At 37.1% G+C, this 22,675-nt stretch overlaps 1 protein-coding gene across 1 annotated transcript in view; it reads left to right on the forward strand.

Moving 5' to 3' along the window:
- The first annotated feature begins 12,170 nt into the window (after nucleotides 1-12,170).
- Nucleotides 12,171-22,675, forward strand: part of LOC115218048 (neuronal acetylcholine receptor subunit alpha-2-like) — a 129,595-nt gene continuing 119,090 nt past the window's right edge. The window contains exon 1 of the mRNA XM_036507880.1: nucleotides 12,171-12,295. Coding sequence (XP_036363773.1) covers nucleotides 12,271-12,295 — 25 coding nt within the window. The 5' untranslated portion in view covers nucleotides 12,171-12,270. The remainder of the gene's footprint in view (nucleotides 12,296-22,675) is intronic.

Raw genomic sequence — 22,675 nt, forward strand, 5'->3', positions numbered from 1 at the left:
ATATCGATCCTGTAAATCCACTTCCGGCCTAGAAAATGAGAGAGAAGACTGTTGACAATAGGGTGGAAGTAAGAAGACATATTCGAGAAACAAGGGGATAATCTCTCTCCCCCCTTCATCCATTATGCTTCAATAATCTTCAATAAAATGAGTGTATTTTCAAGTTAAGGAACAATGAATGCCACATCTATCTATCTATCTATCTATCTATCTATCTATCTATCTATCTATCTCTCTCTCTCTCTCTCTCTCTCTCTATATATATATATATATATATATATATATATATACTTATTATTTACTTATATTATATTTATCATTCTTTTTATACTTTTGGCTAAAAAAATAAAATTAAAATTAAAATTAAAATTAAAATATATTTTGTTTTAAATTTAAATTTTATATTATATATATATATATATTATATATATATATATATTATATATTATATTAATTATATTTATATTATGTTATTTATGTATTGGTTTATGTCTATCAGTGTTTGAGTTGCCTAATAGTGGTTTTATCTCTAATTCATATTATATATATATATATATACATATATGTATATATATATAGTTAGCTACCTATCTACCTATCTATCTTTCTCTGTATTATCTGTGTATACAGACGCACATGCGCTCGACCGCGTGCGCAGAAGCATCCGATGACACACATACACACACGCATATATACACAGAATACACAGAGAAAAAGAGTAATAGATAAACATATATACAGACAAACAGACAGACATACAGACAGACAGACAGAGAGGTAGACACAGTGACAAACAGACATAATGATAGACAAATAGCTACCCAGCTCGACTCGTCCCGCACCCGATAGCAGTCGTTAGGCATAGACCTATAGGTTGCAAATGGTTCGGCACTGTACGCGTGCATGCAGAACGGTTTCATCGCACTCATCGCATCTGGGGATGGTCGGCCCCGTGTCTCTCGAGCCATGCCTGTAGAGCTTATCCCGAACAGGTAGCGCTTCTCGGTAGCACTGCCAAGCTATCATCAACGACGATGATCAATGCCCAGCCCTCCTTTTAACGGATGTTGGCAGCAAACGGATCGCCTGATAATCGTAATGCATCCTTTCCACAAGAAGCGGAAGAGAATACGTTCAAGTTTGGTGATAGTAGGGTCGAGACAAGGCAAAATGGTCAGGTGGTAGTAGATGACGAACGCGATGAACATTTTCTCCACCTCGCCCCTACCTTTTAGGAATAGCTTCCTCTCGGCCCCAAAGTGATCACCCTGCTCGTTATTTCGATCCAGTTCTCCGTTTGGAGGTCCGGATCAAACTAGACCCCGAGCAACTCGACCGGACCGACGGAGGCGCTGGTGGATGGCATGGGCTTGCTTCTCCAGGCGCTGGTGGATGGCATGAGCTTGCTTCTTCAGGCGCTGAGCCGCAAGCCCACTAACTTTTCCCGGTTGATCTTAGCTCCTGTTACTGCATCGTAGTCTTTAGTGTCTCGCCGACCAGCTCGATGTTCTCCTGGCTAGACACTATGACGGTGACGTCGTCCTCGTATGCGGACACGCTCGTCCCGCACCCCAGTTCTCGCGGGATGCTTCTCAGCGTTGCCAGCTTCCGCAGTAGTGGATCTAAGGTCAGATTTTACTTGACCCGATTAATTCGCACCCCTGTTCATCTACCACAGACCAAATGGTGGCACCGTTTCCCTATTGCGCCTCCCCCACCTCTGGCCTCTCGCTCGGTTCCAACACTTTCGTTCCTTTAGGCACGCATCCTAGCTCTGATAACACACCCTTCGTGTTTGGCGTTGAAGTGTTGGTCGAAGGCCAACCTCGCCGTCAAAACGCTGCATACGATGTCACTTCTAATCATCTTTTCTATCTTCTTAACTAGCTCGTTCACTACTGTGTTTCTATCAATGGCTAATGCTTTGCTATATCTAATGGCTTCTACTTTTATTGCTCTCTTGAGGTCAAACCACAATTTTGTTGATGATGGCTCCCCGTCTATTCCTATCTCTGCCCACGTAATCTGCATGTGTGTCCAAGGTAGCATTCCAATCCCCCATTAAGTACGGGATGAGACGTTCCGAGGAATATTTCTAGACGTCGAAAGAAATCCGGCCAACCTGTTAAAGGCGGTGCGTTGACTGATACGAGTCGAAAAGCACACCCATTGCTGCCGTAGACATCCAGGACGACTAGTCTACCGTCCGAGTTTACAAATATTGTCTTTACTTCGAGATCCAGTCTCTTGCGAAAAAGTACCGCCGTGCCACTACCGCCCATTTTAGATAAATAGATAGAGATAAACACACAGATAGATAGATAGATAGATAGATAGATAGATAGATAGATAGATAGATAGATAGATAGATAGATAGATAGATAGATAGATAGATAGATATCCGGTGGCTACAACGACTATAAAGTGACCGTGCAAACAGCCAGTTTTGGCCTCTCCTTAGAAACTTGTCAAAGACCACTTAACTGGCAGAGTGTGCACGGACTGCTGCGATGTAGAAGTCTACAGTTTCATCTCGAAAATATAAACACGCTGTGATTGGTCGGGAATAAGAAACAGAATTAGCAGCGCAGCGTGGCTTCCATAAATATATGTGTGCATAGAAATCGTGTACGATAGTATTAACAGAGGAATCGTGACTTCTATTATGAATGTGTGTATGTATAGTTGTGTGTGTGTGAGTATGTGTGTGTGAGTGTGTTTGTGTGTGTGTGTGTGTGTGTGGATGCGGCTGTTTTTGCGTATATCTATATATAATCTGATATAGATTATAAATCTTCATTAAGTTAATGAAAGATGTATATACATAATCGATATAAAGCATCCATTTATATTCTAATTATGTAGAATTATATATTTACTTTCCTGTGTATTATATACTTATATATATACTCATGCACACACACACACACCTACGCGCACGCACACACACGTATATATAAAGACTAAGAGAGAGAGAGAGAGATGCACATACATAGACGCCTACACGCACACATATATATGTATATACTTAGAGGGAGAGAGATACGCACACATCTACACGCACATATATAGTCTATATATAGACTAAGATACACACACAGACCTATACGCGCACACACACTCATATACATATAGACTAAGTGAGAGAGAGAATGAGTGAAAAATACACACATGCACAAACATACACACACACACACATATTAATGGCGGTGGCGGTTATACGAACGTATATAATGTATTTGTTGTGACTGAAATGAATGCATATCTGTTAATTGCATGTGTGAGTGTGTATGTGTGCGTATGTGTGTGCGGGGTGTGTGAATATACTTATGGACGCATCCATGCGTAAGTGCTTATCGGCGGAGTCCAAATATCCGAATATATGTTTATATGTGGTTGGCTAGGTACAGATTTGTATCTGTGCGTGTGGATGCGTGTGTCAGTGTGTCCATATCATTTTGTGTGTATTTGTTTCTAATGTATCTCTGCGTACCAATATTTGTATATGCGGCTGTATATGTGTGTATGTGCGTGTGTGCATCTACATGTGTAGGTGTCTGTCTTCTAGGCAGCATATCTGTGTCTCTATATGCAAACCTCTGCTTATATACACACGTGTGTTTATGTGTGTGTGTGTGTGTGTGTGTGTAGTTGTAGGTATGTTGTGCGTTTGTTTTTAGTCTACATATGATTGTGTGTATAACTGCTTGTGATTGCTTGCCTATGTGTCCGTCTGCCTCCTGCATTTCCGCTTCTGTGTTAGTATATCAGTTTAGCTGTACATGCGTGCACGTGTGTACGTATGTGTGCGTGTGTTTGTGTGTGTGCAAGATAGAGAGACAGACAGAGAAAGAGAGAGATTGTGTATGCATGTGGTTCTCAATGCATGTCTATGTTTCTGTACACACACACACGCACACACATACATAAACACACACACACACGCACGCACACACACATACACACACATACACACACACACACACACACACACACACACACACACACACATATATATATATATATATGAGTGTGTCTATGTACCCATGTGAATTCCACTTCGGGTATATGTATGCCTGACTACATGCATTGTACGTACAACCACGTGCGTACACCTGTAGGCACCTCTGAACGTCCATATATTGGCGTATATATATATATATATATATATATATATATTATATATATATATATATATGTGTGTGTTTGTGTGTGCATATGTGTGTGTGTGTTATATGTGTACTCATGTGTGTGTGTATGTATGAGGCGCTGTCTTTTCTGTGTGTGCGCCTCTAAATGAGTCGGTCGGCAGTTAGCATGCTGAAGTAGTCACACACATCTAACATTTCCTCCTCGGTAATAATAATATTTAAACTAATAGACCCATCGATTATAATCAATATATATGCACCGAACGTTTAGTGTGTACACTTCCTTGTACACACTGATGAAATTTCCTCTCTTTCATGGCTTCTCCATCTGCTCCAGCAGAGAATAGCAAGGCATCGAATCAACATTTACAAATTTCATAGATTAAAACAATTGGCTTTGAAAAGTCAAAGAAGGATCTAGGAACAAAAGAGAAAGACAGAGAGAGAGGGGAAGAGATAGAGGCAAAGAGAGAGAGAGACACACACAGAGAGAGAAAGGGGGGGGAGATGAGAAAAGGGAAAGAGAAAGATGTACGAGGTAAATTCTGGGGGATGCAAATGTTGCGTCAATGGATTTCCATTGAAAGTAGATATTTATGATTTCTAAATTGCTCAGAGGTTGAACTGAAGGAAGAGCAAGGAGGAAGGAGAAAACGACAGAAGCCATTAAATAATAATAGTTTCAAATATTGGCAGAAGGCCAGCAATTTTAGGGGAGGGGGCAAGTCGATTACATCGACCCCGTTGTTTATTTTATTGATCTCGAAATGATAAAAAGGTAATGTCACCCTTGGCGGAATTTGAACTCTGAATATAAAGACAGACGAAGTGCCGCAAAGCATTTTGCCCGGCACGCTAACGATTCGGCCACTTCGCCGCCTCATGAATAATGATGATGATAACAATCCTTTCTACTAAAGGCACAAGGCCTGAAATGTTTGGAGGAGGGGACAAGCTGATTACATCGACCCTAATGCTCCACTGGCACTTAATTTATCGATCCCGATGGATGAAAGGCAAAGTCGACCTCGGTGGAATTTGATCTCATAACGTAACGACGGACGAAATACTGCTAAGCATTTTGTCCGACGTGCTAACGATTCTGACAGCTGGCCACCATATAAGTAATAATAATAATAATAATAATAATAATAATACAGGCAGTGGCTCTCATGGCTTCTGATCTTAACTGATTGGAAGTGTTATCATGTACATTGTTTTGTCTTGGTTATAAAAGATGGTCTACAGCAAATATTCTGCTCAATACCACAGATCTGCTTGTCAGTTGTTTGACCGTAACCAGTTGAGCATGTCCCTTATTGGCTGATGATATGTGCATCTCTGATCACGAGCAGAAGTAGTGGGGGAGCATCATAGCCATGTGTTGTGGGGGATTCTTTAGGGTTTGAATAATTCACCTCTGGAAACATGGGTGTTTTGTTCAACATCCTTAAACAACCCTTATTCAGGGACCTTTTGAGCGGGATAGGTTATTCGAAAGAGAAGAAAATTCTAACTGGGCCCCACCTGCAAGGTCATGTGCTGTTTATCTTGATATGAGATCACCATGTCGCGCACATATGGTTGTGATGCATGTGCCTGGTGTACCCTTATCAGACGGGTAGTCATGATGGGTATACTGGGCTTCGTATATTTTTATCCCAATGTCACTTTGATGGCATGGCACTGCTCTCACACTCAATAATAATAATGTAATGAAATGAGAAGGGGATAGTGACAGGGGTGACACAACAGTTTTCAAATTTGGACATAAGGTCTACAATTTTAAGAAACACGGATAGTCGAGTACAACTGGTATTCATTTTATTCATTCCGAAATAGCGAAAAGCAAAGTCGACCTCGGTGAAATTTGAACTCAGAACCTAAGGACTTGGAAGAAATACTGTGAAGCACTTTTTTCTTATGCTCTAATGATTGTGCCAACTCATCATCTTCAGGTTTCGCAATTAGGCAGAAGGTTAACACTTTTAAGAAGAGGAAACTAAGCGATAGGATCTATCTTTGATTTTGACTTCTACTTTATTTCAGGTCGTCAAGGAAAGTTAAATTTGTCTATGGTGGGGTTTGAACTCAGAATGTAAATAATGATATCAGTGTCATGAAGAAACGATAGCAAGAAAATCCCCTAAATGTCCGATACTTCGGTCAGGTTTGAATTTGGAACGTAAGAAGCTGATTTATTTTCTCAGTGTAAACGAAACTGCTTGCAAATGGAAGATACAAATGCAAACTTGAAGCAGGATACTGAGCGATTTTCATAGAACTTGGGTAACAACAAAAATAGTGTCGCCTTAATCAACCGGTAATGATAATTAAAAAAAATAACTGTATTGAACAACGAAAAAAAAGTATACTTATAAACAGAATAATTCGGAATAAGCCGCGAGCACAACACAGGTTCATGTATAACACTCTACTTTCTGTATTATCAAATTTGCTCTTCCTTCACCCCAACTATCTATACAGCTCCTGATTACTGACTAAATGTAAACACTTCGTCCAAATGTAGAATTTGTAATCTTTAATTTCTATATCTGAAGAATTTCTAACAGGAAATTCCTTTCATGTCTAACGTATAAAATTCAAAACGAAATCGTTGCGATTTTGTGTGTGTGCGTGCGTGCGTGTGTGTATGTGTGTGTGTGTGTGTGTGTGTGTGTGTGTGTGTGTGTGTGTGTGTGTGTGTGTGTGTGTGTGTGTGTGTGTGTGTGTGTGCGTGTGTGTGTGAGAAGTTAGGCGAAAGTTGAGCAAACGGGAAACTAGACGAAAACTTAATGGACGGGAAATTCAGACAAAGACACGATACACGGAATGTTCACAGCTAACTTTTCCTCGTCAGTCAATGGTTTCGCGCCACTAACATTCCGACAACTCAGTTTTTGAATATATAACTGTCTGTTTTCCTATTTCTGTCTATCTTTTCTTTCCCGCCATCCATCTTATAAAGACGCGGTTCGTTCTAACAAAGTCCTGACCACTATTGCTAGAATTTCTATTCAGAACAATAGGAAGAATGGTACATGTTGAATTTCAGGGCCGTGTAACACGTTTAAGGTATTCTGTCGGAAATTAAATTCGCAAATTGCAATTTAGTTTGTTAATTTCTTTACTTCCAGATTCTGTCTTTTCGTGATTATTACTTCGTCACTTACCTAACCGAGTGTACCAATGATGAAGATGAAAGATGTCAATATATTATTTGGTCACTGAAACTACAGATTCTGAAGTAGTTATCAGTAAATGTACTGTTTTCTCACGAATTCTGATGGAAATGTCCATATTTATTGGTAGGTTCATCTCTAGAACACTACGTTGTGTTTAATTTCACTCCAGAATAACAATATAAAGTTTGTTTTCATTATTTGGGAGGCGACAATTTGTTGGGTGGGGAATAGAAATGTTTTCTATATATAAATGCTGTTTGGTTGTGTAGTTCACTTCGCAAAATACCGTTCTCGTTTCGGTCCCTTTACCCGTCACTTTGAACGTCTTCTTGTGAGAAGGATGTTTATGTGGGCGTGTGGGTGTGTGACAGAGAGAGAGCGAGGGTTATGTTATACCTGTAACTACTTCTCTACCATGGTTCTATGCTAGTATCCAGGAATTTGAACTCAGTTTTCAAAAGTAAACTACCGTAAATATTGAGACAATAAACCAAAGACGGTGGCATCCTGCCTCATGCTTGAGGTAACCGGGCGACTCACTGTTGTGATATTTCTGAGGATAAACTAAATGGTATCGCTTTTATTATTAATAATTTATTGTGTGATATTGTCCAGTATAGCCACCCACCCCGCTGCCTATGTTCCTCTAATCCCAATTTATTTGTCCCCCAATAACATCTTACAATTCTTTTCTCCGTAACGAAGTCATTTGACCGAAACTTTAGAATTCTCTAATTCCGCTCGCTTTAAAAGTTAATCCAATTTTGATATTTTCTAGTTTGTATTGTCACCAAGGACTCTGCAGTTATACAATAAAATACCTCTTTTCTTACAAAAGGAGGTGTGTGATAATTAGTTTATATATTGTTCCAGTTGAATAAACTATGAAGTTTGTATTACTCGCGAATATGTTTGTTGTCTGAAGACAAAACATAACATTACTCATGTAGTTTGTGCTGTATAAATGACCAGTAAATGAAACCAGATCCTAGTTGTTTCTCTGACATGGAAATTTTTGTTGTTCGTTGTGGTGAAACTATGCTACTTTGTTTTTGAAGATGCTATAAAGATAAATACCAATTCGTAAATTTGCTTCATGGAGGTGAAATGTTGCTTCATTGGAGGAAAGACAACGAAGCATTGCTGTATGTATAAATGTATAAATTTAATAACATTTTATAAATGGTTGAAAGTCATTTCATAGTTTTACATTGCTGTAATCTATATCAGTTACTGCCTTGTGGATTTGCAATGAACATGAAGAATAGATTTAAATAGCTTGTGAACAGATTAAATATATATTAGCCAAGCAATAGATCTATAACTTTCTCTCTAGGTTATACTTTCATCCTTGGTGATTAGATTTGTCTGCGCTGTTGCAAGCAAACATGGCGACTGAACTTGGTTGTAGAGATTTGTTTTAAATATATACGCGAGAGACTTACTGTAGCATGTTAATAACTTATACCAATATCGAGCTATTTGCCTTCCCGTTATTCAAGTTTCTCTCGACGATTCTGTGAAACTTCCACGTCTGCTGATGTAAGTTTTCAATGAGGATGTTGACACCGTATTTATTCCTGATTGCATTCAGCCATATTGAATTATGGTTTAAATTTTTCTTTTCATTTCAGATTTTAGATAGAAAAGCAGTTCTTTATTCTGAGATATTAGTATCCTTCGTCGTCCTTTCGTATGCAGTTTGTGGATTAGAAGCAAACGAGTGGTCAACAGTGGTTCATTGAAGTAGAGTTTTGTGATAACAGAATTACTCACTGAATATCTTGAGCTCGAACATTGATTTTTGTTTATTTCCCGACAATAATCTCCGTATTGTTTTGTGCATGAGTTGAAGACGTGAATTTATTACTCACGTTCTGTTTGATCCCGCAGTATTGGCTGTTGATATCTTCTTATAACTTTGTTATCCATCTTCGCTGATATTTCATTATAACTGTACAATGATGGCTGCTGTATCCAAACAGGTATTACTTGTCCACTGTATGTTATCAAACGTTCTTGTATAGCTTCCAGCGATATTGTTAATGACTTTTATCATGGGACGTTTTTTCTTCCATCTTTCGTCAAAAATGTCTCTTATCTAATGATAGCTTTGAGAAATATGATGTATTCTTCTCTAACTGCCGTTTTAAATTGTTTTAAGCTGTTTATAATCTACAATTATCTATATCAGATCAGTTTTCCATACGGAAATAAGTAGAAGGGAAGAAGAAGAGGACGGTTTATTTCCATTTTGATCTTTTATTTCGCGGCTTTTGATTGGATTCGAGCATCGTAAGTAACTCGATGTATGTAACAAAAGTCAGTATGAACAATCTCTGTGTGCCATAGTCACTGTGTGGAGGGCAACAAATAAAAAGAAAAATAACTATTAGTTGTTGTTTATCTAACAAAAGATATTCGTGGTGGATTGCATCGCAAGAATTCTGTAAGTACTTTCTTTAGCAGATAGAAGAGTTTTCTCGAAATTTAATTACATTCGAGCAAATCTTAATTTAAATAAAAAACCCAACCGTGGGTATAGAAGCGAAATCTTACCTATTAAAAATATTTTATATAACCAAATCTGAAGACGGTTAAACAGAGATAAAAAGTGTTTCTCTTATATGTATATAGCTGCTTAAACATCGATATCATCATTAGTTCATATATCCGAAAAAGCAAACTGTAAAACATTAGAGCAGCATTATATAGGACATTTTTCGTTATGGTTGGTTATAGAGTGACCATTGGTTTCGCACCTATAAAGTGTTTAGTAGTATAAGTGACACGTCAGATTCAAATGGCTGGAGTCAGAGAACTTCTCTACAACTGGAAGGAGGAAAATGTCATGGTCAATTAATTTTGTAAACATGTAATTCACCATTTGGCGACTAGGAAAATGCTATCAACCACGAACTTATTCTGCAGGTCCGTCGTAGACATAACCGGTACCGCTCTAAGGAGTATAACGCTGCCCCACTCAAGGTTTTGCCAGGCAGGTTTCATTCTGGAAGATTCTCATTTACAAAACTATGATGTTTTCCTCCCTCCTGTTGTCGGCAGGATGTGTGCCTCCGGCCATATGAGCCTGGTGAATCGCCTATACACAGTTAAGCACCGTCAAGTTGCAAAGCTAATGATCACTCTCTGACCAACCATAACAAATAATATTCTAATATAAAAATGGGGTGTTTGCTGAAATGTATGAAGGTGTTTAAGCTGCCTAGATTCGTTTTTCTGATTCTGTATATACATGCAAATTTCTTCCACCCGGGATTACTGTATTGCGAATAAGGTATTGCAGTTTAACGATGTGTTATCTATTAGCGTCTTAATTAACTTGGATGCATTGTTTTTATACTTATACATCGACTCTTGTATTCGGAAAAAGCGTAACTGCAGCACTCTCTGCTCACAAGCGCTAAAGGGATTGTCCTAAATATGTGTGTGTGTGTGTGTGTGTGTGTGTGTGTGTGTGTGTGGTGTGTGTGTGTGTGTGTGTGTGTGTGTATCCATAAAACTCTTTTATATCCGCCTGGTTTCAGTTCTGCTCTTCCATTGGCTGACTTATTCGTCTAATTGTTTGGGCGCCCATTTCTTGCTCAACTATATTTCTGATAACAATGTTATGCAAACAACAGTAGCGTGTGTGCGTTAGTGTGTGGCTGGGTGATTATACATGTGTGTATGTGTGCGTGTACGTGTATATTTCTATGTGTGTGTGTGTGTGTGTATTTCTATATCAGTGTGTATTTCTATGTGTGTGTAGATTCAATGTAGGTTAACCGAAATATGGAATATTGGGTTAGAGATATAAAATGTTGCCTCCATCAATCGAGAGATGCTTGATGTCTGTTGACAAGATATCAAATGCGATTGTAGATGTTACATTGGAAGAACTATTCAATTAGTATTGCATTCTTCGATGGCAACGAGCAGGGGGTGTTGGGTGGGGTGGCATAGATTGTGTAAAAGTGAGAGAGCATAGTGAAAAATGGAAAGTGAAAGAGAGAACGAGTGTTGGTGTACATATGTGTGTGTTTCTCTGTGTGTGTATGTGTGTGTGCGGGCGTGTCTGCGTGTGCGCATGTGTGTGCGCGTTCGCTTATGCATGTGCGCGCACGCGCAAACGTTCGCGAGTATGATTTTATGAATCTGTGCAATCAGTAAGGAGAAAACGAGTGAGAGAGAGCTTCTGTCCATCCATGCAGCCCGTAGTTTGTGAAAACTATATATATATGTAAACATAAGTACGCATGTGTATAAATAAATAAATATATATATATATATATAAATATATGTATATACTTATATATACATATATATATATATATACACACATACACACACACATATATATGTATTTATATATATATGTATGTATATATATATATTTATATATATATGCGTGTGTGTCTGTGTGTGTGTACATTTATGATCTTTTTTTACATTTTTCGATGTCTCTTTGGGTTTTAGATACAGAATACTCAACGTTCTATTCTAGTGCTAAATTAATGTAGTGTCCAATCTCTCCATCTCCATCTCTTCTTTGTCTCTCTATCTCTATCGCTCTTTGTAAGTATATATACTCGTGGGTGTAAAGGTGTGAGTTTATATGTATATGTATATATATATATATATACACAAAGAGACAGAGAAAGAGAGAGGTAATCCAGAAGCTGAGAGGCAAAGAGGCAGAAAGATTGTCCTCCTTCAAGGTGAGATTCAATCATGGCAATCACTTAAGTAGAAGACACATTGTAGACAAATGCTGCTTCCCCTGGAAAAAATCACATCAGAAATAATTGATGTATTAAATTTTAGTTACCGATGATAGATGACAGTGATAAAATAGATTCTGTTCATGCGTATGCTTGTTAGTAAAATCGCATATCACGGAGTAAATTTCAAGAGAATAATCCAAAAAAAGAATGTTTCAATTTTTGTTGATCTCAAGTTAGTTTCTTTTCGTTTTGGAGAGCCATTGATGTCACAGCTTTCAGTATCATCCTCTGAATTCCATTTTTTTATAGTCTACTCGGTTCCAGGTAATAGTTGTACATTTGAGCCCTGAATTTGCTCATTGCAAGTTCGAATTCCTTCCATTCCAATTTCTATGAACAAAATTGTAATCTACCCCCTTGAACACGCGTCTCTGCAAACTTTCATTTTAAAATATTTTTCAGAATTTTCTGAGAGAAAATCGAAGAATATCCGAACTGAGGTTTTACCAAAGTTCTCTAGAAGTAAAATGCAGTATCACATTTATGAATTATACAAACAATTTTCTGTCAGAAAACAACTAAAGGCTAAAAATGTTAGTTTCTAATGGTGTTTTAAATGGATGCCTCATTAATAACTCTCGATAGTCTTGTTGACACGGGGACACTAGTACAGTGACTAATGCAATTCAAAATTTCAGCCGTTTCCTCCAGTATGAATGAAAGCGTAAAATCGTACAACCATTTTTTGAGAACGTCTCAGGAAAATTCTCATTTTCTGTAACCAACGCGTTGAAAAGACGTGTCTCTCCCGAAATATATCACACTCTGATACCAGTCCATGGTTTATAATATAGAACATGCACTCAATCACATTTATGTACTAAGAGTTTTCTTATTTGGTTCTCTGCATGAAATATTAAGTCAGTTGCCTCCTCGTGGTGTAATCAGTTCTGTGTCTTTGACATCAAACAAGAAATTAAAGGAAGCATCTTTTAGATTTTTTTCCCCAGAACTATTTAACTACCTTAGTGAATTAGAATACTTCCGCCTGGGATTTAAAATAAGCTCGCCAGGAACTCAGCAAGGGGAATTTTATCATTTAGTTCATAACTTTTTTTTTATAATGATTTATCCATTTGACAGAGAGAACGAAACACAAAATAACGAAAATGTTATTAGTTCCAGGCATTGATGCGGTTTTGTTTGAACAGAGGAAGGAAACTTTAACGGCGTCTGGTCGCCTTCTTGGTTTACAATCGTTTCCTAAAGCAATCTACAATGGAATTGTCGCATCAATGTAATATTTAGTATAAAAATCAATTACTGAAAATTTCTAATATTTGTTCGTTTCTTCTCGTCTATAAGCAATCACGGTTGTTTCGAGTGCTTTTAGCATTTGAATCGCTTTCATCAGTCTGTAGAACTTGTGCACCAATCATATATTATGATAGATATGAATGCACAGATTAAATTTAACAGCTACAGAAGATAACGAGGAATAGAAACTGTAAGAAAAAGATAATCGGTAAATATTTGGTTTTCAGAAAAAAGCCAAATAAAATATGCAAAAAAGGGGAAAAAATTATGATTAATGTTTTTTCCTGGTTTCATAACATACACACATATATACACATTGACAGAGGAGTAGATGTATATATATATGCATTAATATATCATTATACAATGTGTATGGATATATATGTTACATAAATGCATGCATATGTGTGTGTGTCTGTGTGTGTATGAAAAGAGGGTATTGATCTTAAAAACGAACAAAAATAAAAATTTTATATTTAATTCTTCAGAGATTTTAAGCAAACACAAGAAAATTCGAAGAACAAAACATTAAAACACAAAGACAAAAGTCATGAATTGAGAAGAAGAGACGAATGTGAAGGGTTGGAGGAAAGATGAAGTTGGGAAAATGAGATTTGTTCTGACTGTCTCCTAAAACAATTCCAAAATATAAGTGCATCTTAAATCTGACCTTAACAATATAAATTTTACGAATAAAATGATAATGTATGTTTGCGACCTTTACCAAAAACTTTGCTTGACCAAAACAGTTTAGATATTTCCATAATCTGTATTTCTTGTACTGCATCCAGCCATAAATAGTCAACACTCGCAGTGTTATACTCATACATAAGCACTCACACCGGAACACTACAACATGGCACAAAGCATGAAGTAATGTCCGAATATATATTCAAGGATATTTCCGGGGTTGTGTGTTCTTTCAGTTGCATGTAATTCGATATATATAACATTCATAATTTTTAACTGAAAAACTACACACCAAAATGCACACATAAGCATACATATGTGCATATGTATATATGTGTGTGTATGTAATTGTGTGTGTGTGTGTGTATGTATCTATTCACTTTATCAATCTATTCAATGAAAATAAACAGCAAAACCCTGGAAGTGTTATTAAGGAAGAAGCAGAAGTAGCTGCCAGTCAGGAGATGGGGGAACTTAATTAACTAAAGAGACACAAACAAGTGACGACACCCACTCCGATGAATACGAAAGTTCCACAACAAAAACGTTTTCGCCAGGAGACTGCGGCGATGTGAAACACTAGTCATAAAAGATTCATTTGGCAAAAAAAAATAAATAGATAGATAAATAAAATAACCATCCTGAAATTCAACAATATATTATTATTATTATCATTATTATTATTATTATATTATTATTATATTATTATTATTATTATTATTATTATTATTATTATTATTATTATTATTATTATTATTATATACATATACATACGAACATACATACATACATTCATACATACATACATACACTAATACATATATATATATACATACATATCGATATAGATATATAGAAATATTTCGTCGCCATCTTTCTGCGATGTTCCTTCAGTGTCCACTGTCTTCCACTGAGACCGAATGGAATTGTTTGTATTAAAAAGAATAGGGCTACACTGCGGAGTGCATCAATCATAATTCCTCGCGGTTCAGTGTAGTCGATTCTGAGTAAGAGACTGAGAAAGAAAAACTATTGAATGACGTATATCTGCTTACATGTGTTGTTTGTGTATCTGATGACGTATATCAGCTTATTCGTATACGCGTATGTTAGCCTGTCTGAGTATTTGCCCTGAACTTTGATAGGAATATGAAAGAACCATTTACCATTGATTATGAATTATATTTACTGATCATATTGTTCATTTAGAACGTGAAAATTCTTCTAATCTATGAATCACACGAACAATATGGTCGTATCTGATTAGAACGGTTATACATTCTCATTTCGCGGTCAAATGCAGTTTCTGTTAAAGATAAATCACTTTTTCCTTTCCCCTTGATTGATCATTTTCTGAATCAACGTTTTATTCCATCATTTCACGTGTATGAGGATGGCATAATCTTTTAATTCCATGGAGATTATCTATGATGTATATATCACAGTTATATAACTATCTTGCATTGTTTCTATGTTTTGTTTTACTGCTTTTCAGAGAAATACGAAATTGTATGCTTACGAAATATAATATTTAAAACGTGCTTTGATAAAAGGGTTATGATATAAACTACAGACTGATTGTAACAGACAGTCGCTAACAATCTGTAATAGCTGGACGAACTGTTAATCATTTTCTACTAGGAATAGATCCATAGTTTGTATGTGGAGAGAAGACAGAATACTCTTCTAGATATATAAACGATAGATTTAGGAATAGATCTCAGTAACATAAGACAACAATCTTACGACATTGCGTTTTGAATGGAAAATTCGTGGTGGGTGACTTGCTATTTCACATTTCTGGTGTTTGTATACTAAAAGAGCATATTGTGTCGAGTAAATTTACTCTCTGCTGTGTCGGAACATACGGCCTTGTGTGAACAGACATCTTTGCCTGTGTTATTACATTGAAGTTAGATATATACTTGAGTCATGTTCTCTCTGTAGTCATATGCGCAGACAGCTACGTCGCTTTTCCTCGTGGCTGTAGATAAATGATCATCAGGCATTGGAGTTTAGTTAATCGAATATATTTTCATGTGAAATAATTTGGCATGGAGCATGAGAAAAGGTTTGCCTGGAGTAGAAATTGCAGGCATATCACTGGTAAATGCTTTTTAAAACTATCATAGGAAACCGATCGTTTTATGCCGTAACAAAGGCGTCTAGCACGCCAGACAAAATGATTTTCGATATTTCATCCGTCTTTACGTTCTGAGTTCAAATTCTGCCGAGCTCGACTTTGCCTTTCATCGTACGGGCTCGATGTAATAAGTACCAGCTGAGCAGTGAGGTCGATTTAATCGGCCTACCCCTTTCCTCCGATCTTGCTGGCCTTGCGCCAAAATTTGAAACCAATAATTATATGATGTAACGTCAACAAAAACAAACACTTCTACTGCTACTACCACGACAACTACTGTCGTTGGAAATGGAGATCTCCAGGTCCACATTCTTGAACAGCTGCTGCTGTTGCCGCTGCTGCTGTTCTTGCTTCAGCTACTGTAGCTGCTAATCCAAATGTATAGGCATTAATCCAGCGGCATCATTTTGGTATTTTTGTGAGATTATTTCATACATTTTATATACCATTTGCCTGACCCTGTGACCTAGTTTCTAATAAAATCTTATGAAAACAACACAATCAATCCTTACTGCATAAATCTTAGAATTCTTGAAATTATCTTACAGAATATAGGCGCAGGAGTGGCTGTGTGGTAAGTAGCTTGTTTACCAGCCACATGGTTCCGGGTTCAGTCCCACTGCGTGCCACCTTCGGCAAGTGTCTTCTACTATAGCCTCGGGCCGACCAAAGCCTTGTGAGTGGATTTGGTAGACGGAAACTGAAAGAAGCCCGTGGTATATAGGTATATATATATATATGTATGTGTGTATATGTTTGTGTGTGTTTGTTTCCCCAACATCGCTTGACAACGGATGCTGGTGTGTTTATGTCACTGCAACTTAGCAGTTCGGCAAAAGAGGCCGATACAATAAGTACTAGGCTTACAAAGAATAAGTCCTGGGGTCGATTTGCTCGACCAAAGGCGGTGCTCCAGCATGGCCGCATTCAAATGACTGAAACAAGTAAAAGAGTAAAAGAGTAATGTCCAGTGTTTTAGCTATTTGCATTGCTGCGATTTTCTCGTTCATTTACACCGCTAACCACAGTCGCCTTCCAAGTAGGCAGCCTAAGATTACTCGCTGATGTGCGCTTATGTAAACTAATAAAATAATGTAGTGTACTTTTGGACAAATACAGTTATTGCTGAGACTTGTGACAATGAGGCGATTCGTCACGTACTTTCATAATTTGCTATGGCTGTTCAACGCTAATTTTATTTATTTCAAATTTTCTACATTATTTATAAACACAACATTGAAAATTACATTTATTTGACAAAAAGTATGTTCAAGATTGCGCTATTTCAATGTTTCAATATGGCGTGTTTCACTGCTCACAGCGCCACTTATCAAAATAGTATATTCTAGAGATAAATAGAAATAAAGAGAGAAAGAAAATTTAATTTCTGGAAATATTTTCTTTCAAAACATTCACATTTGGGAATTTCAGAGAGACCAATAAATCTACAAAATAAGAACAATATTTATCTCAGTAGAATATCAAATATTTTTATCAGAAATATTGGCATTTAAAATTCCTTAGACGGGAAAGATGGCTTTCTTTAATTTTGATTTTTTTTTTATCCTACCTTTATATTTATATTTTAACTTGTCACCTATTATACACGCACATAGATATATGTGTGTGTGTATCTATCTATATCTATATATATACACACACATACACTTAAATAAGTGTATATATATATATATATATATATATATATATATATATATATATATATATATATATATATATATATATGGATAAGTATTACTATATTTTTGTTTAGATGTATATAAATACACATGCATACATCCCTATATATACGTATATATATATATAATATATATATATATACATATATATATATATATATATATATATATATATATATATATATATATATATATATACGTATATATATATATATATATATATATACATACTTATTTATGTGCATGTGTGTATGTATTTATTATGCATGTATGTATATATGTATGTGAGTGTATGTATATGCTTGTATATATGTTTCTCACGTGTATGGATTTGAGTGGGTGTATTTGAAAGTTTGTATATGTATGTAGTGCTCTCTTTATATATACATATGTCTGTATACATGCTTAGCTTTATATTTTTGTAATTCGTTTTGCTGCTTCAGTTTGCTACGCAAAAAAATATAACGTGTCGATTCATATAAATAGAGTGTTCCCTAACACTGATATATCCTAACTAGAAAACGAACGTATGTTACAAAAACCAAAAAACCAAATCCCTTTTTTAAACCCCTTTGGCTGTAATAAATGCTAAATGCAACAGAAAAAGAATTTTAAGTATTTTCGCAGGATAAGAAAAAAATACTTTCGAATCATATTTGATGATAACATTTGATATAACATATTCCGATATGATTTATGCGATGACGAACCTGATCCAAAGTGTGTAGATTTTCTGCGAAACACTTGTTATTTGCGTGAGTGGATGTGTGATTTGTGAAAAAACATTAAAAAAGTAATGACAAGCTGGAAACTGAAAAACCAAATGATTTCCGCCATTTTATTTTAAATTTTACTTGATTTTTCCCTTGAAATATGTTACCGAAAGAAAAAAAATGAAGAAACGAAATAATTATTTGATATTTTCTTAATGAAGACTCAATTTCCAATTCCTGTAATTCGCAGACATTATCACAGTTGGCAGTTTTGTTTTTTCGACCTCGGAAACCTGTCTGTCAGCAAGTAACATAACTGTCGATCATTTGGGTTTTTTTTTTCTTATTCTTCAATTTTGTTGTTGTTCATGTTATTTGTCCTGTAGGTGGAAGGTCATTTCCTGTTTATCTTTCCTGCAGCCAAGAAGGTAGAGTCAACTGAATCAACACTAGTACACTACAGTCCCTCTCCCTCCCTCCCTCCCTCAGAATGTATGCATGTACGTATGTATGTATGTATGTATGCATGTATGTTTTTGAGGACGTTAACACAATAACACCGGTTGCCAAGTGGTTATGTTGGAATAATATAAACACAAAAGCACACGGAGATAAATATTCGTGTATACGACGGACTTCTTCCAGTTTCCGTCTGCCAAATCCACTCGCAAACGCGGTGGGACTGAACCCGGAACCATGAGGCTGGGAAACAAACTTCTTACCACACAGCGACCCCCAAATAGATAAAAGGCAAAGGCGACCTCGGCAGAATTTGAACTCAGAACGTAAAGACAGACGAATTGCCGCTAAGCATTTCGCCAGGTGTGCAAACGATACTGCCGGCTCGTGGCCTTTAAAACGATATATACCACCGTATTCTTGAAACTTTTCGATAGCTGCACAATTTTTTTTTTATTTGAGGGCAGATTACTGTTTTCAGTGGCGAAAAGTTTAACATCATATCATAAATACATGTTGAAATAAATGGTTTTTGAGTATTTTTGAAAGGTTAACTTATATCTTCCACGTTGCAATCGCTTTAGTTTCAGGACAAGTCCTCAGATCAAAATACTTAGAATGAAAGTACAACTCCGTAATAAACATACAATGTGTGTGTGTGTGTGTTTTCCCAATTGCTGCTTGACAAACGTTAGTATGGTTATGTCCCCACCCCGTAACTTAACTGTTCGGCAAGAAAAAGATCGAGAGCATTAGTACCCGGCTTTAAAAGTATAAAATATTTTCAGGTCGATTCATTCGACAAAAAGAAAATAATTCTTCGAGGCAGTGCCGTAGCATGGTCGCCGTCTAATCACTGAAACAAGTACATATCTTACATTTAAAAAAAAAAAACTCTATGTTCGACTTGTTTTCCACTAATGTTTCGCATTTTCTCTCTATAATCCCACCATAATGTTGTAGGAATATATATGTCCCGTAATTGAAAGTCTCCTACTATTAAACAAGAGTAAGAGATTGATTTATTCAATTTAGTGTTATCTAACTTTATTCAATGTTAAGTGTACGTGAAATATACGATGTCAGTTTGATAGTTAAATGTAAGAATACCTTAACCACATCTATTTGAATTCGTAGTTAAAACGGTTGTAATAGACGTCAGGTAATTCTATCACAAAATCCAGTTTGCAGTTAATGCATCGAACGAGTCATGTCATTAGGAATGAATGTAATTTTCTCTCGGTTACGAAACGCCATCTTGTCACCAATCTAAGTAACATCATCGTGTAACGAGTTAACAATTGTTTCTGCTGAAGATATAAATAAGCAAAAAATTCAAAACCAACACTATAGGTTAATGAAACGTTGGTTACTTGCTGTGCTTTTTGCAGCATTCTTTTCTTTTCTGGTCTAGGTACAACGATCGAAATTTAGGGGGAGGGTGCCATTCGATTAGATCGACCCCAGTACGCAACTGGTACTTAATTTATTGACCCCGTAATTATGAAAAGCAGAGGTGACATTGGCGGAATGTGAACTCAGGACATAAAGATAGACGAAGTACCGCTACGCATTTCGCTAGGTGTGCTAATGATACTGCTAGCTCGCCGCTTTAAAATCCGTTTCTACTCTAGGCACAAGGCCCGAAATCTTGGGGGAGGAGGCCAGTCGGTTAGATCGACTCCAGTACGCAACTAGTACTTAATTTATCGCCCCTGAAATGATGAAAGGCAAAGTCGACCTCAGCAGAATTTGAACTCAACGCTACGCATTTCGCCAGGTGTGCTAACGATATTGCCAGATAGCCGCCTTAAAATCCTTTCCTACTCTGAGCATAAGGCCCGAAATTTTGGGAGAGGAGGCCTCGGCAGAATTTGAACTCAGAACCTAAAGACAGATGAAATACCGCTACGCATTTCGTCCGGCGTGCTAACGTTTCTGCAAGCTCCTCGCCGCCTGTGCTCTTTGCAACATTGCGACTGAAGTGGCACTCCGTCGGTTACGACGATGAGTGTTCCGTTTATCCGATGAACGGAAGAGTGTGCTTATAAAATTAACGTGCAAATGGCTGATCACCCAACAGACACACGAACACTTAATGTTGTTCTCAGGGTAATTCAGCGTTACATAGAATGTGACAAGGCTGGCCACTTTGAAACAAAAGTACTACTAATTTTTGCCAGCTGAGTGACCTACAGGAATATGAACTAAACGATCTTGTTCAAGGACACAACGCGCCGCGGGAAATCGAACTCACAACCTGACGATCGTAAATCGAATACTCTTAGCCAATAAGCCATGCACTTTCACCTACATTGCAGCTAAGGAGGGGGACATTGTCAGGTCGGCCAACATATTTGAAATAGAAACCAAATCCTTCTCAAATTACTGTCTTGAAAACAGAAGGATACATTGGATAAAGCACTTTTGTTGTTCAAAAATTGTGTGTCACCACTGGAACGATTTCATCTCTGGGTAGATTTGCTTGATGGCGGCTGAATGGGTGGGTGGGGAGTTAAATAATCAAATTACGAGCAACAATATTGGTTTCAAGTTTTGGCACAAGGCCAGCAATTTCTGGGGAGGGCTTAAGTTGATTACATCGGCTCCAGTACTTAACTTGTTGTCTCGGGAAACAATGGAGTTGCGCATAAAATAATCTAGTCAGGCTTTTACATTTCATGTCCTAATACTTCTGCTGTGGCTGTGTAGTCCTATCCTGGACAAACACTCCCTCTGACAGGTGCCGCAAATGTAGTGAAGACTTTGCCTGGCTGGTTGTAATGTCATAGTTTCTTGTTGACGTCTTTTGTCTTTCCGTTTCTCCTCTCTCCATCTGTCACTCCTTTGTGTTCCTTCTTCTATGGTGCGGCGCCAATCTCCACGGTTGCTGGCAACTGCTTCCCAGTTGCTAATATTGATGTCGTAGGCCTTCATGTTCCTTTTGCGAACACTCTTGTACCGTAAGAACAGTCTTCCAACAGACCTAGTGCCCCTAGCAAGCTCTCTGTAAAGTATGTCCTTGGGGATTCTGCCATCTTCCATACGACTAACATATCGTAGCCATCTCTTATGTTTTTGTGTGAAGAGTGAAAACATGGTACTTATTTTATCGATCCCCGAAAGCATGAAATGGAAAACCGACTTTCAGCAGGATTTGAACTTACAACGTAAAGACGAACGAAATGTCACTAAGCACTCTTTCCGTCGTGCTAACGATTCTGCCAGATTACGGACTACTTCAAAGTGGATCAGTATACAATTTGGTGTCTTCAGCTATTAAAGGGGTGCTTTCACAACTAATACAGTAAAATGTTGGTGAAAGAATATAAATTATAGAATGACAACTCAATTACAGATCTCTAAAATTTCCATTCCTTTACAATTGGTAAAATGATTCTGTTTTAAAGGATGGAAATTATACTCTTAAATATTCTCCCGTTTCGCAGGATTAATTGTATTCTTGGAAACTGATTTCAAAATTTGAATTGAAAACGGATCTCCCTCCATCTCTCTCTCTCTCTCTCTCTCTCTCACTCACTCACTCACTCACTCACTCACTCTCTTTCTCTCTCTACCTCTCGCTTTTA

This window comes from Octopus sinensis, linkage group LG12, assembly GCF_006345805.1.
Source record: "Octopus sinensis linkage group LG12, ASM634580v1, whole genome shotgun sequence".
NCBI lineage: Eukaryota > Metazoa > Mollusca > Cephalopoda > Octopoda > Octopodidae > Octopus > Octopus sinensis.